The sequence below is a fragment of the Taudactylus pleione genome, unplaced genomic scaffold (assembly GCF_031769625.1).
Source record: "Taudactylus pleione unplaced genomic scaffold, aTauple2 ptg000089l, whole genome shotgun sequence".
In the NCBI taxonomy this organism is placed as follows: Eukaryota; Metazoa; Chordata; class Amphibia; order Anura; family Myobatrachidae; genus Taudactylus; species Taudactylus pleione.
Window position 1 is genome coordinate 904,736 of NW_028284491.1, and position 16,954 is coordinate 921,689.

Consider the following 16,954-nt stretch of genomic DNA (forward strand, 5'->3'; position numbering starts at 1 on the left):
TAATGATATTTAGAAAGTGTTCCTTTTTTATTTTAAAAAATAATAAAATTGACATAGAAGATCAAAAAAAATTAAAAAGTCAGACCACTTACACTATGCCGAAGCTGGGGGAAAATATATATATATAAACAGTGTATGTAATGTGTCTGTATGTGAAAAAAGAAAAAAATATAATCTCTCTAGTACATTCTGTAAAATGATTGGTAGAATCCTATTGGTTACTATGGGAAACTCCCTCAACTGTTTGCTTTAGGAGGTTTGATACATTTCCCCTATATCTTCAGTTCTGCTAAAATATAGAGAAATAGAATATGTCAGAGTAAGAATATAGCAGGTGTACATGGATTGGAACTGGCCTTTTAGCTACTAATTAGTTATTTGTGTGGCTGCAGCTTGTCTAAAGCTGCGACGTTATGATAACAATTCCGTCTCCACGGAGCGCTGAATGCAGCCACTTACTTACTCAGCATGTGCTGTATTGCATGATTACCAGCTTAAGGTCCCCATACATCAGCAATCTGAAAACCACAAATAAACAATTTGAAGATTTATTGCCCGATTTTAGGATTTCCCAATTTAGCAATCTGCGTCCATACATTACAGGTCTTTTTTTTTTTTTTTTTAGTGATTTGCAGATCATTTTCAGCAAAAACAGATCTGCCAATCTTGAAAGGCTCCATCATTTTACTAAGAACAGTCTGCTAATCTCCATACATCAGCAATCTGCAGCCCAAATCGATCCATGAAATCCAACATGTTGGACAATGATTCAACAATTCCAATCACTTTTTGGTTGCAATCTGCGAAGCCCATACATTGCCACAATCGATTGCTGATGTGTGGGGGCCTTTAGTATTGGGGCCTTTAGTTGCCTTGACTATATAATTGTCACTAATTATTACCACATTACAGGTAATTGTCTCCTCGGGCGGTATGCTGGTGCAGAAGCTAGATGTGTCAGACCTTCAGTTTGAGAGAGGCACGTTTGATGGGACAATGGCCTATGCACAGAACAAGGTCTGTACTTTCTATCAATTAGGTTTTTTGTGTAGTTCCATATACTTATGTCTAATATTGTTTTGACATACATGCTACATCTGAATTATGATTTCACATTTACTAAACCTCTCTGCTAGTTTAGAGCACAAGGGAGAAGTCCCATTGCCATACAATAGAGCATCACCTGATTAATTAGTTTGTGTTCAGCTTTCCAGATCATATCCATTTTTGACACAAACAACGTGATTAAAGTTGCCAGATTCCTATAACCGTCCCAGTCAGCATCTAATTGGATGGTGATTGTGGTTCACACTCATTTTGGGCAATGCTCACATGAAACTTGGTCGTCCATTTTGTCTTCGGCAGTGGCATGGGCCATCTTGCTGCATGTGTGCAGATTTATTTATATAAAATAAAACTGCACAATATCGCTAAACTCCTCACATATCCTTTCGGTTAAATTGAGTTATATACTCTTCAAATTGTGTATTCTATAATTGAATATTTAAATGAATATTTGTATATTTTTGCTTCAGAGACAGCAAGTAATATTGACCGAACATTGGGCAAAATCACACCCCAAAATTCATCTTTCTGTGATGCACCCCGGCTGGGCCGACACACCAGGTAAACCCGTCACAGGATTTCGTACGTAGGATTATTTGTGGTAATATGAATGTTGTGTGCGTTTTGTTGCTAAACAAAAGACAAATGTTTTTCTAGTTGTGTCTCAGTTAAAGTTTGAGACTGCTGTTTGAGGTGCGTATCCACTAATACCTCTTTTCCACCAAAAACCCAGGTCCGACCTGGGATTTTGGACATGGTTCCAACCCTGGTCAGACCCATTTACACTGCTCCTTTGATCTGGGTTACTCCCAGGTCAGCCCTGTTCACACTGAACTCAGGTCTGCCCTGCTAAACCTGTGAGGTCATAAAAAGTGGGAGTTGAATGCTCCACAACCACCAATCCACTAATTTTAGGCATGATCCAGGTCAGATAACCCGGGTTGCACCGTTTACACTGCACCATTACCTGGGTGCATCCTGGGTCCAACCCTGGTAGCTACCTGGTTTGGATTGCAGGGTCACTTGACCCAGGTTATTTTTCAGGGACCCTTTTACACTGAGCTGCGACCCGGGTAGACCCAGCAAAAACCCAGGTTTTTGGGGTATAACAGATCGTGAAACGACAGAACGATTACAGCATTGTAATCGTACAGTCGTTCCTCTTCCCCTGCAGTGCTTACATTGAACGATATGTCATTCAGTGCAGGCACCCTCCCTCATCCCTGAACATGGTCAATCTGTCGATTGACCGGCATGTTCAGGCGATGATTGATGTCAAACGACCAGCGGGAGCGCGCATCGCTAGTCGTTTTCGACATCTTCATGCCGGCTTAATGAGCAATTGAACGACAACGATATCGTTAATTTTAATCAGCAAGTGGATATGCGGCTATAGGGTGCACATTTATATCTAGGAAGCTGCAGTAATCTAAAGCCGTGATGCACTTGAAAAGCGTATGATAAGTGTGAATGGAGCAAGTTGCCCGTCGCACAGCAGCGATTACACTGTCGTAGTGCTTCTTGCGCCGTATTTACAGGAGGATCATTGCGGTGTGATTGGGTTTGAACACCACTGTTTCCAGTTTCTTGTTGCCCTAAAACACCCATTACCATTATAATATATTCTCTTTCTACTTCAGGGTCCATAGGGTATCCACAGGATACCTTGGGGTATAGGTGTGACGTCAGTCATCGGGAACCAAAGAGTTAAGCTTTCGGCCTCCCAGGATGCACTAGGTCCCCCTCCTATACCCCGCCCCCGAGCCAAGGCATCTCAGTTTCGTTTGGTGCCCGGCCGTAGTCGGAGGCACCTGCTAGAGGGGGGCTTAGAAGAGCCCCTGAAGCTTTTTCTTCATGCAGCTGTGGCTGCACATCTGGATGAACAGCATGGACAGTCAGTCCTGACGTCCATGCTGTCTTCCCTACACCCCGCCGGTACCAGAACGCCGGTACTGATCCGGGGATGCTGGTGGACATCTGGGGTCACAGCTAGCTAGATGTTCCGGACCATGGCCGGATTCAAGGGGGACAGAGGTAAGCAGCGGGGTCCCGCGGGGGGTCCCCGCTGATCACATGGTCCTAAGTCCCCAGGCAGGGGGCTCCCTGGGGACTGGCTGCAGCGTGGAGCCAGGCGACCAACCTGCGCTTCCACTACCCCCTGGGACAGCGGACCGCAGCAGAGCGGTAGCGCTGCGGCGTCCCAGGGGTTAAATGCATGCCAGGGGAGCGCGCCTTCCCTGTCTCACAGCCGGTGCCTCCCCCGCTGCACACAGCCCTCTCTGCACTGTGCTGACTGGCCCTGTGTCAGCGCTCCTCCCCCAGGCCAGCCTTCTCTCTGCTCCTCGGTGGCCATCTTTTCTGAAGCATGGTGAACTCTGCTGGAAGCCTGCATTGGAAGCATCGTGGTCTGGGTCCCCCCGCATACCTCTCCTCCGCTGTGGTCAGGTCTGTGTATGCAGCGCTATGTCCTACCAGGCCCTGTGTCTGTGTAGTTGTGTGATCAGCGCTGTTAGTGCAGGAATTGTTATTTCTCTGCATTGTATGTGACTGTGCTAGCGCTGCTGCCTGTAACTTTTTTTCTAAACTGTCAGCTTTATACTGTCCCTGTTTTTTCTGCTAAGCCCTTGCGGTGCTGCAGGGTGGTCTCTCGCCTCTTAAATATATAATTGGTGAGAGGGGTCACATACGTGGTGCCATCATGTCTGAAAGTGATTTTCCCCTCCGGCTACAGTGTACTACGTGTAAAGTACCGTTAGAGGAGGGGGAGGGTAGCCTTTGCCGGCAGTGTTTGTCTATGGCGCGGCCTCTTACGGTTACTGCACCGGTACAGGAGCCGCCCTGGGCTTGTTTCGCTCAAGCGCTTACAGCCTTAGTGGGCCAGTTAGCTCTGCAGCCCGCGTTTACACCGATGGGTTTGTCCCAGCAGTCAGTGGTGTCGTCACCCATGCAGGGTTTCCCACGACAATTGGTGGTACCCCACAGTCTCCTTATTTCCCCGCTCCCTGTTTCTCAGGAGCCAGCGTGGGTTAACTCCCTGACTAGTTCTGTACAGCACTTGTCGGATGTGTTGCAAGGGGAGTCTGTGATGCGGCCGCATAAACGGCCGGTGGCGTCTCTGTCGGCTCCTTATGAGGATGACGAGGGGACGTCTGATGATGGGGAGATTCTGGATCCTTACGATCAGGAACCTCTCCATGCTAAGGACGCTGATGCTAAGTCTAAAGTATATATTCCTGGACTTATTCGGGCGGTCCGCACAGCCTTGGTGATTGAGGACAAAGTTCCCCCAGCGGCTAAATCTAAGTATGCCTTTTTCAAAGATGTGAAGGGCGATGCCACAGTCTTTCCTCTTTCGGGTCAGTTGGTGGACCATTTAGAGGAGGCGTGGAAACAGCCTGGCAAAAGATACCAGCCGCAGAGACGCCTGGCGGTGGCTTATCCGTTCGCGGATAATTATTTTGCAAAGTGGGAATCCCCTCCACAGGTGGATTCTCACGTGACCCGTCTTGTCCGTAGTGCCACATTGCCGATGCCATCCATGTCCTCCCTTAAGGATGCTATGGACCGCAAGGTGGAGATCTGCCTGAAGTCCGCTTATTCCCTTGCGGGGGGGGGCAGCACGGCCGGCTATGGCCATTTGCTGGGTTGCCAGAGCGATGGAGCGCTGGGCGGATTCATTAGAGGCTTCTTTTGATTCCGACTGTCCGGCCGAACAGGCGGAGTTGATTGGCAATCTCCGTGATTCGGCCACCTACATCAACGAGGCGGCCCTAGACATTAGTACTCTGGTGTCTAGGATTTCTTCAGCAGCGGTAGCTGCTCGTCGCACCTTGTGGCTGCGATCCTGGAAGGCGGACGCAGATTCCAAAAAGGGTCTGGAGGCGTTGCAGTTTACCGGAGAAGTTCTCTTCGGTCCGGATCTGGATAAGATTGTGGCCACGCTGGCGGCAGCCAAATCGGCTTGTCTCCCGTCAGCCGCTGCTCCTTCTGGTTCTGGACCATCGTCCTTTCGGTCATCTAGGGCCCAGGGCAGGCCCAAACCACAGTCGTTTCCTCGGCAGGCTGGTCCTAAGAAATCGGCCAAGCCCCGGAAGCAGGCATGGAGTACCAGACGTCCGGCCCCCAAGCCAGATGACAAGCCTGCGGCCTGACGGTCCGGGCCTCCCTTTGGGGGATCCCAAGGTGGGAGGCCGCCTGCGGCAGTTCGCCCAGTGATGGTCGGCCACTACAACAGACACTTTGGTTCTGGAGGTGGTTTCCCACGGATACGCCCTCTCCTTCCGGCACAGACCCCCGGCTCGATTCTTCACCACGGGTCTACCATCAGACCGGAACAAGGCTACGGAGCTGCGGAAGGTATTGCACACTATGCTCCAGGCTGGAGTTATAGTGCCTGTTCCATTCTCCCAGAGGGGCCAGGGTTTCTATTCAAATCTATTTTTGGTACAAAAACCCAATGGGTCATATCGTCCGATTCTCAACCTCAAAGCACTCAACAAGTCTTTGCGGGTCCCGAAGTTTCGGATGGAGACCCTACGGTCCATCATTCTGGCGCTGGAACCTTGGGACTACATGGTGTCATTGGACATACAGGACGCTTACCTGCATGTCCCTATTCTTTTGCGCCATCAACAGTTCCTCCGGTTTGCAATCCTCAGCGACCACTTCCAGTTTCGGGCGTTACTTTTTGGCCTGGCGACAGCACCACGTGTTTTCACCAAGGTGATGGCGGCTTCTCTACGGCTGCAGGGAGTCCGCATGTTGCCGTACTTGGACGACCTGTTATTGGTGGCAGGATCTCCAGAGCTCCTGTTACGCCACTTGGACCTGACCATTGCACTGCTGCAACGGCACGGCTGGCTAATCAACTGGCAAAAGTCCACTCTAATCCCGTCTCGGAGGATTCTGCATCTTGGAGCCTTATTGGACTCGGGACAGCAAAGGATCTTCGTGACGGAGGACAAGATCTCTGCTTTACAGTCAAGGGTGCGCAGTTGTCTGCACAGCCGCCGGGTGTCCCTACACTCGGCGATGAGGTTACTGGGCTCCATGGTGTCGGTGTTCGACATGGTGGAATACGCCCAGTTTCACTCCAGACCTCTGCAGCACCTGATCCTGTCCAAGTGGAACGGGCTGCCTCAGTCTCTGAAGTCCCAGACGATTGTGATCACCCCGGAGGTTCGCCTGCCCCTTGCGTGGTGGTTACAGACGACCCACCTCAACAAGGGACGTCCCTTCTGGGTTCCAAATTGGGTCCTGTTGACAACGGACACCAGTCTTCGGGGCTGGGGAGCAGTTTCGGGTCCACACTTGTTCCAGGGCAGGTGGACGCCGACAGAAGCAGAACTTCCAATAAATATCTTGGAACTCCGTGCGGTCTTCAATGCTCTCCAGCAGGCACATCGGTTTCTCCAGGGTCACCCGTGCAGGTCCAGTCGGACAACGCTACCACCGTGGCCTACATAAACAGGCAAGGAGGAACTTGCAGTCGGTCGGCTCTCGTAGAGGTCTCTCGGATCCTGGTTTGGGCGGAGCGCAATCTTCCGGCCATATCAGCGGTCTTCATACCGGGAATGCTAAATTGGGAGGCGGACTTTCTAAGTCGCCAGGACGTTCATCCGGGGGAATGGTCCCTGCACCCGGACGATTTTCAACTGCTGGTGGACAGGTGGGGTCTTCCAGAGATCGACCTCATGGCGTCCCGGCACAACAACAAGTTGCCGGTGTACGGGTCTCGCACAAGAGACGAAGGGGCGTCTCTGGTGGATGCTCTGTCCGTCCGGTGGACGTTCCGGTTCGCATATCTGTTCCCTCCGGTCTACCTTCTTCCACAAGTAATCCGTAAATTCAAACAGGAAGGAGGGACGCTCCTGTTGATAGCTCCCGCGTGGCCCAGACGGCACTGGTTCTCAGACCTTCGGGGTCTGTCCGTGGACAGTCCTCTGCGGTTGCCGTTACGACCGGACCTTCTGTCTCAGGGTCCTTGCCTTCACCCGGACCTGACTCGGCTGTCTTTGACGGCGTGGCTGTTGAGACGGCCATGCTGAGGTCCCGGGGGTTTTCCAGCTCTGTGGTGCGTACCATGTTACGAGCTCGAAAACCGTCTTCCGCGAGGATATACCATCGCGTGTGGCATACGTTTTTCCAGTGGTGTCGACCGAGAGGTTATGCACCGCGGGAGTTTCGTCTGTCTCGGATTCTCGCCTTCCTGCAAGCGGGACTAGATCATGGGCTTCGCCTTGCTTCTTTGAAAGTACAGGTTTCGGCCCTGTCTGTCTGGTTTCACCGTAGGATTGCTACAATCCCGGATGTGCGCACCTTTATGCAAGGTGTTCTCCGCATTCAGCCGCCCTTTGGTCCACCTGTGGCGCCTTGGGATTTGGCTGTGGTCCTGAGGGCTCTCCAAGGACCGCCGTTTGAACCACTGGGCTCAGTGGATCTTAAATGGCTAACAGCTAAGACTGTTTTCCTTCTGGCCATTGCTTCGGCCAGACGTGTTTCTGAGTTAGGGGCTCTTTCTTGTAGACCCCCTTTCTTGGTTTTTCATGGGAACAGGGCAGTGCTCCGCACTCGGCCCGAGTTTCTTCCCAAAGTTGTTTCCCAGTTTCATGTTAAAGGCCGGAACAACGATTTCCTCGTTAACTCACCGGGTCTTTCCGTGGGTAAGGCCTCTTTGGATGTTGTGCGGGCCTTAAGGACTTATGTTGACCGCACTTCTTCGTTTAGGAAGTCGGACGCTTTGTTTGTCCTCTATGGCTTCCGTAAAAAGGGTTGGCCTGCTTCAAAGCAAACTTTGGCAGCCTGGATCCGTATGGCTATTTCTGAAGCTTATCTTCATGAAGGCCTACCGGTCCCTCCTTCTCTGAAGGCTCATTCCACTAGGTCTGTGGGTCCTTCGTGGGCAGCTCAACGTGGTGCCTCTGCAGTCCAGATCTGCAAGGCTGCTACGTGGTCCTCTGTCCATACCTTCGTGAGGTATTACAGGTTTGACACCTTCGCCTCTCAGGATGCTTCCTTCGGGCGGCGGATTCTCCTTTCTGCACAGGAACATCCCCACCCTTAAAGGATACTGCTTTGGGACATCCCCAAGGTATCCTGTGGATACCCTATGGACCCTGAAGTAGAAAATATGAGATATGGTAAGAACTTACCCTTGTTATCTCTATTTCTACGAAGTCCATAGGGTTCCACAGGACTCCCGCCCTGTCGCACCTGTGCTGCAGATGGGCTTTGCTCTGGTCACCGGTTTTCCGTCTCCCTCTGGTGAGAATGTGATTCTTGTGTGTGTCCAGATCTTTGTTATCTCTCTTCCTTCTCCTCCTCCGGCCTATGGCTTGGTAACTAACTGAGATGCCTTGGCTCGGGGGCGGGGTATAGGAGGGGGACCTAGTGCATCCTGGGAGGCTGAAAGCTTAACTCTTTGGTGCCCGATGACTGACGTCACACCTATACCCCAAGGTATCCTGTGGAACCCTATGGACTTCGCCATTACCAGTTTCCGGTGTACCTGTATGGGGTCGGCGCAAGGAATAATTTGCTATATGCTGTTCCAGCACATTACATCCATCATGCTGAATTTAATTCCCCTTCAAGAGGACTTTCTAAACTTAATGGTGGTCCTCCATGAAAACTTTTCTTTGCACATATTTTCAGAAACATTTCCTTTTAAATTGTTGATGGTAAAAGTTAAGTCTACAGGATTTGCTGTTCTCCCAGGTACCTGGACTTGATATACAGCCATGGCCAAAAGTTTTGGGATTGACACAAGTATTGGTTTTCACAAAGTCTGCTGCTCAGTTTTTATGATGGCAATTTGCATATACAGTGCATCCGGAAAGTTTTCACAACCCTTCAATTTTTCCACATTTTGTTATGTTACAGCCTTATTCCAAAATGGAATAAATTCATTTTTGTCCTCAAAATTCTACACACAATACCCCATAATGACAACTTATAACGTTTTTTTTTTTTTGCAATTTTTGCTAATTTAATAAAAAAAACAAAAAACTTAGAAATCACATGTACATAAGTATTCACAGCCTTTACTTTAATACTTTGTTGATGCACCTTTGGTAGCAATTACAGCCTCAAGTCTTCTTGAATATGATGCCACGAGCTTGGCACACCTATCTTTGGGCAGCACCTCTCAAGCTCCATCAGGTTGGATGGGAAGCGTCGGTGCACAGCCTTTTTCAGATCTCTCCAGAGATGTTCAATTGGATTCAAGTCTGGGCTCTGGCTGGGCCACTCAAGGACATTCACAGAGTTGTCCTGAAGCCACTACTTTTGATATCTTGGCTGTGTGCTTAGAGTCGTTGTCCTGCTGAAAGATGAACCGTCCCCCAGTCTGAGGTCAAGAGCGCTCTGGAGCAGGTTTTCATCCAGGATGGCTCTGTACATTGCTGCATTCATCTTTCCCTCTATCCTGACTAGCCTCCCAGCTCCTGCCGCTGAAAAACATCCCCACAGCATGATGCTGCCACCACCATGCTTCACTGTAGGGATGGTATTGGCCTGGTGATGAGCGATGCCTGTTTTGCTCCAAACATAACGCCTGGCATTCACGCCAAAGAGTTCAATCTTTGGCTCATCAGACCAGAGAGTCTTTCAGGTGCATCTTGGCAAACTCCAGGTGGGCTGCCATGTGCTTTTTACTAAGGAGTGGCTTCCATCTGGCCACTCTAATATACAGGCCTGATTGGTGGATTGCTGCAGAGATGGTTGTCCTTCTGGAAGGGTCTCCTCTCTCCACAGAGGAATGCTGTAGCTCTGACAGAGTAACCATCGGGTTCTTGGTCACCTCCCTGAATAGAGCCCTTCTCCCCATATCGCTCAGTTTAGACGGCCGGCCAACTCTAGGAAGAATCCTGGTGGTTCCGAACTTCTTCCATTTACGGATGATGGAGGCAACTGTGCTCATTGGGACCTTCAAAGCAGCAGATATATTTCTGTACCCTTTCCCAGATTTGTGCCTCGAGACAATCCTGTCTCGGGGGTCTACAGACAATTCCTTGGACTTCATGCTTGGTTTGTGCTCTGACATGCACTGTCAAGTGTGGGATCTTTTTATATAGACAGGTGTATGCCTTTCAAAATCATGTCCAATCAACTGAATTTACCACAGGTGGACTCCAATTAGGCTGTAGGAACATCTCAAGGATGATCAGTGGAAACAGGATGCACCTGAGCTCAATTTTGAGCTTCATGGCAAAGGCCGTGAATACTTATGTACATGTGATTTCTTAGTGTTGTTCTTTTTTAATTAAATTTGCAAAAATCTCAGAAAAACTTTTTACACGTCATCATGGGGTATTATGTGTAGAATTTTGATGACAAAAATTAATTTATTCCATTTTGGAATAAGGCTGTAACATAACAAAATGTGGAAAAAGTGAAGCGTTGTGAATACTTTCTGGATGAACTGTACTCCAGAATGTCACGAAGAATGATCAGATGAATTGCAATTAATTACAAAGTCCCTCTTTGCCATGACTATGAACTTAACCTCAAAAACAACATTTCCACTGCATTTCAGCCCTGCCACAAAAGGACCAGCTGACATGTCAGTGATTCTCTCGTTAACACAGGTGAGAGTGTTGAAGAGGACAAGGCTGGAGATCACTGTCATGCTGCTTGACTTAGAATAACAGACTGGAAGATTTAAAAAGAGGGTGGAACTTGAAATCATTGTTCTTCCTCTGTTAACCATGGTTACCTGCAAGGAAACGCAGTCATCATTACTTTGCACAAAAAGGGCTTCACAGGCAAGGATATTGCTGCTAGTAAGATTGCATCAAAATCAACCATTTATCAGATCATCAAGAACTTCAAGGAGAACAAGGAGAGAGGTTCAATAGGTGTGAAGAAGGCTTCAGGGCGCCCAAGAACGTCCAGCAAGTGCCAGGACCGTCTCCTAAAGTTGATTCAGCTGCAGGATTGGGGCACTACCAGTGCAGGCCTTGCTCAGAAATGGCAGCAGGCAGGTGTGAGTGCATCTTCACGCACAGCGAGGCGAAGACTTTTGGAGGATGGCCTGGTGTCAAGGGCAGCAAAGAAGCCACTTCTCTCCAGGAAAAACATCAGGGACACTGATATTCTGCTAAACAGACAGTGTAATGGTTAGCATTACTGCCTCACAGCACTGAGGTCATGGGTTTGATTCCCACTAAGGCCCTAACAGTGTGGAGTTTGTATATTTTCCCTGTGCTTGCATGGGTTTCCTCCCACACAAATATACTGGTAGGTAAATTGGGTCCCAACAAAAATTAACCCTAGTATGTATGTGTGTGAGCATGTGATAGGGAATATAGATTGTACGCTCCACTGGGGCAGGGACTGATGTGAATGGACAAATATTCTCTCTGTAAAGCGGTGTGTAAAATGTGTGCGCTATATAAATAACTGGTAATAAATAAATAAAGGTACAGGGATTGGACTGTTATTTTCTCTGATGTATCCCCTTTCAGATTGTTTGGGGCATCTGGAAGGAAAGGTGAGCGCTACCATTTATTTTTATTTATTACCAGTTATTTATATAGCGCACACATATTCCGCAGCGCTTTACAGAGAATATTTGGCCATTCACATCAGTCCCTGCCCCAGTGGAGCTTACACTCTATATTCTCTAACAGACGCTCACACACATACACATTAGGGTTAATTTTTGCTGGGACCCAATTAACCTACCAGTATATTTTTGGAGTGTGGGAGGAAACCGGAGTACCCGGAGGAAACCCACGCAAGCACAGGGAGAATATACAAACTCTGCACAGTTAGGGACATGGTGGGAATTAAACCCACGACCTCAGTGCTGTGAGGCAGTAACGCTAACGATTACACCGTCTGTGCTACCATCAGTCCTGTGTCATGCCAACAGTAAAGCATCCTTAAGACCATGCATGTGTGGGGTTGCTTCTCAGCCAAGGGAGTTGGATTACTCACAATTTTGCCGAAGAACACAGCCATGAATGGTACCAAAACATCCTCCAAGAGCAACTTCTCCCAACCATCCAAGAACAGTTTGGTGAACAACAATGCCTTGAACAACAATGCCTTTTCCAGCATGATGAAGCACCTTGCTATAAGGCAAAAGTGATAACCAAGTGGCTTAGGGAACCAAACATCGAAATTTTGGGTCCATAGTCAGGAAACTCCCCAAACCTTAATTTCATTGAGAACGTGTGGTCAATCCTCAAAAGGCGGGTGGACAAACAAAAACCCACAATTTCTGACAAACTCCAAGCATTGATTAGGCAAGAATGGGCAGCCATCAGTCAGTATGTGGCCCAGAAGTTTATTGACAGCATGCCAGGGCGAATTGCAGAAGTCTTGAAAAAGAAGGGTCAACACTGCAAATATTGACTCTTTGTCAATAAAAGCCTTTAAGTTTATGCAATTACATTAACACTTATGAAATGCTGTTGTACTTCAGTATACCATAGTAACATCTGACAAAAAGGTCTAAAACCACTGAAGCAGCAAACTTTGTGGAAACCAATACTTTTGTCATTCTCAAAACTTATGGCCATGGCTGTAGATTGAATCAGGCCCTCAGTTCTGTAATTCTGAGGCGCTCACAAAAAGCAAGCGCTCGCTCTGAATCAGGGCGGCCGCTTTTATTTTTTGACCCGGCCTCCTGGCTGCTCGCTAAGCTGTGGGTGACCACCCTAAGCTTTTGTGAGCGGCCAGGTGATGGTCACGACCATCGGGCTTGCGACGAGACCCTTGCGGTAGGGTCTCGTTCCCGCAAGCCCCAGTGAGCTTCCTGCTCTAATAGAGCAGGAAGCTCATTACTGATATCACGAGTGATGTCAGTAGGGCCGCCCACAAACGGCAGGCGTTCCTTCAGGAACGCATCCGTTTGTCCAGCCACCCCCCCTCCCCGCCTACAAAACATTGCGAGCTGTCGATCAACAGCCGCCCCGTTTGTAGCGAGCCACACGCATTGCGCACGCCGCGCATGCACAATGCCCCACCATCGACCCGCTTGCGAGCGGGTCTGAATAAGGCTCTGAGCCCTAAGGAATGGGGGTGAGGTACACATGCAACATAATTGAATGGGTTTAAAAGTATCCTGAGGGGGTATTTAAGATATGATGAGTCCCTAACTGAGGGGTATTTAAAATATGATTAGTCCCTAACAATACTTTTTGAAACATCAATTCTTATCTCGCTGTTCCACCACCCCACAAAACGTATGTTAGTTACTGGCTATGTATATTATTGTGTCTTGTTTTCTATTAACCTTAAAACAAGACCTGTGTAGTCACTAAATACAGGTCTTGGTTTTTAGGTTAATGGAAGAATGTGGTATTCATCTAGTAATTACATTTAGGCCACTTATTACCATCTGTAATGCAGTGGCGTCCCTCCCCGCTGTGACACCCGATGCCGAGAGGGATGCCATGTGCGCGGCGCAACCGAAAAAGGGGCGTGGCCTCACGTCCCAAACCCCGGCCCGTGCGGTAGGTGTCATCACTGGGGTGGTGGGGGTGTGTCACAGTAAGGGAGCCGGCACCCCCCACTTCAGTGCTGCACTTAATGCTACAGTGCAGCAACCAGCTCCTGTCACTGAGGGGGAGCCAGCACCTTGGTGTCATCCCTCAGCGGGTGACACCCGGGTGTGACCCGCACCCTCCTTGTTACGCCACTGCCTTTAATGTCTGATTTTTATAATCTTAAAGGTGCATACACACAGAATGATTTTTTTTGAACAATTATCGATAACAATACCGTTTAATCATTCACGTTACAAAAATCGTTCATTACATTTAGAAAACTAAATAGTGTGTGTGTGTGTGTGTGTGTGTGTGTGTATGTGCAGCTATATAGTTAACTAATTGCTGACTTCTGATTTAATGCTAGTTTGCATGTGGTATCATTGTATATCCTCCAGGTGTGTTGCATTTATGTTGGGAACATTCTCTGTTAATTATCATCCATACTAAACATTTGCCATGTTCTTTATTATCCAGCACGTCCCCTTCCTGGAGATTAGGCAGCGGCCAGGGCCATGTACTCCTCTATCTATGCCAGGTTCCCACCAGTTTGTTACAACCACAAGATCATTGAGTTGTAACAAAGTAGTTAAAATATCTTATTGAGTGACTCTGACTGAGCTGCTGCCAGCCATATAATGCGGCAGAGGAGGCAGAATCTGCAGGCGTGGTTTATACCAGCTACTCTCTGCTCGAGTGTTTCCAGCAATTATACATTGAACATTCAGTATATCCCTTATTCTATAGCTGTACTGATATAAGGATTTCATACTTTGTTCATTGTAAGGGTGTATCTCACGTGTACTTTTTCTTGTTATTTATAAGCTGTGAGGTCGTCAATGCCAGATTTTTATGAGAAAATGAAGAACCGGTTACGCACAGAAGAACAAGGTGCGGACACAGTTGTTTGGCTGGCTGTGTCCTCTGCTGCAACAAAGCTCCCGAGTGGCCTCTTCTTCCAAGGTACAAACGCCTTTTAATTTTTTTTTTTAGCCCAAACTAGAGACCATTCAGTGATGTTAGTGTGACGAATAGAGAATGAAGAGGGGTAGCTGTACGCCCTGTGTAATAGGTTGTGTACCTGCCAGCCATTACCTTTTGGGATGTAGCCATGGTAAGCGATGGATATGGCTGATCGACAGTTATACAGCTGTCCCCCTTGTGCTGGTCAACATTCTGTCGATCCTGGCATGCTATTGCTTCGCTGTAAGGCATTGTAACTCTGATGGCTTGAGTAGTTTAAAGTCCTAAAGCCGAGACTGTCGTTGTGCTTTATATCGCAGTACTAGATTATTGAAATGACTGGTTCGACCTACCGCTGTCCTTCCTGTGCTTACCATCATTCTAACTGCCGCTCCGCCATCCCCATGGTAACACAGGTTTAACAACCAGCTGTTTCTTTGATTTGGGGGAACCTACATTTTATAGATATTATCCCTTAACATATGGGCATTTGCCAGATGGTTTTCCAGATCCAGCAGTTGTGTGGTGAGGAGGATGTGGGAAACCAATTACTTCAAAATACATAGTGCTGCCTCAGTCATTATATTGTATTGTATAGGTATTACCATGTGCACACATTGAGATGGCACTATGCTGTAAAATCTATAATACAACAGAGTCTTTTTAGACCACCTGGCCCTAGTTTGCCCTGCATGGGTTACTCGTGGCGTGCACTGCATTAGTATGAGTGAACTATTGGTGCTGTGATTGATCACCTAGTCGTCATACTGTGCAGTTGATTATTATAGGGGTCTGTACACCTTTGAAAGAACCTGGCACAGGATATTGCATCTCTGGCAGACCTACAACTACCGTAGCTGTGTATTTGTACTGTTATGCTGTACTGATCGAAGAGAAAAAATACCCCATAAAACAAATGTAATGTTCTAGATGTTTATGACCTAATAGATTGATTTTTAATTTTTTTTTTCCTCATCCCCCATCTAGACCGGAAACCTGTTTCCACCCATTTACCCCTGGCCAGCACACACTCGTCCCCTGAGGATGAAGAAAAACTTCTTCAAATTTTGCAGGACATGTTGCAAAGGTTTTCCCCAGCAGCCTAAAACGTCCAGCACTTGTGTGGAGTCCAACTCTTCCCACGTTATTGTGATGGCTCCTGGCAATTAATGTTGTGAAGTCAGGTTAGAGTCGGATAGTCAATAGTCATTGCAGACACGGCTATAAATAAGCGACAGTGTAACAGATGTATATACTAATATTGTTTTATTTCTGTTTATATACAGACAGTGCCTGCCTACCATTGCACTCCATATACTGCCATTGTGTTAGTTTTAGTGAGATAAAACACCTCATGACTTAGACAATCTGATATTTTGCACATGTCTAATGATAGTGGACCAGAGCCTATGCTCTAGATCACAGGTTCTCAAACTCTGTCCTCAGGACCCCAAACAGTGCATGTTTGCCAGGTCTCCTCACAGAATCACAAGTGAAATAATTAGCTCCAACTGTGAATCTTTTAAAATGTGCCAGTGGGTAATGACTACACCTGTGCAGCTGCTGGGTGACCTGGAAAACATGACCTGTGTGGGGTCCTGAGGACCGAGTTTGAGAACCCTAGAGTCTAGATCAGTGTTGGCTAACCTTGACACTCCAGCTTTTATGGAACTACATAACCCAGCATGCACTGCTACAGTTTTGCTATTAGGGCATGCTAAAACTGTGGCAGGGTATGCTGGGATATATAGTTCCACAACAGCTGGAGTGTCAAGGTTAGCCAACACTGGTCTAGATATTTCAATGAATGTGAATCTCTACCAACCTTTTCACTTATTAGAATGGTGAAACACTTTCAGCTTGTCCCATTGTTGGTAAGCCTCAACCACTATTTTGAGTTTAGCTATTGTGTGCAAGTGTAGTGCATCGCTACTTTATCCATGGAGGAGGGCCTGTGGACCAGGGAGAGACCTTACAACGTTGGTACTCCTAATGGTTACTTCACCATTGTAAGGACTAATAATAATTTACATAGTATACTGGTCTCAGTTAAAGAATCTGTATGAAGTTCTCTGTGCTCACCTGGGTTTTCTCTGGATACTCTGATTTCCACTCACTGGTGAAAACCCCACTGGTAGAGGCCAATTTCTTAGGAAGATAATTATTCTAATATTTGTCCTTATGGTAGGGAAAATTTGATTGTAAGACCCACTGAGACAGGGAATGATTATATGGACACAGGGACTACGCTGGGAACATCCCAAAGCACTCCCCTAAGGGAGGGGATGCTCCTGAGCTGCACTGAGTATCTGTTGCCCCAAAGGCTGCATCCGCATCAAATGCATAAAGCAGATAAACGTGTGCAGAGAAGACCATGTGGCTGCCTTACAAAGCTGCGCCACGACGAGCTACCAACCAACCTCTTGGAA

The 16,954-nt window shown here is 47.7% G+C and overlaps 1 protein-coding gene across 1 annotated transcript in view; it reads left to right on the top strand.

The window, feature by feature from the left end:
• DHRS12 (dehydrogenase/reductase 12) overlaps positions 1 to 16,161 on the top strand; it is a 33,565-nt gene extending 17,404 nt beyond the window's left edge. The window contains exons 7-10 of the mRNA XM_088469234.1: positions 913 to 1,017; positions 1,536 to 1,626; positions 14,388 to 14,525; positions 15,513 to 16,161. Coding sequence (XP_088325360.1) covers positions 913 to 1,017; positions 1,536 to 1,626; positions 14,388 to 14,525; positions 15,513 to 15,631 — 453 coding nt within the window. The 3' untranslated portion in view covers positions 15,632 to 16,161. The remainder of the gene's footprint in view (positions 1 to 912; positions 1,018 to 1,535; positions 1,627 to 14,387; positions 14,526 to 15,512) is intronic.
• Positions 16,162 to 16,954: the final 793 nt, after the last annotated feature.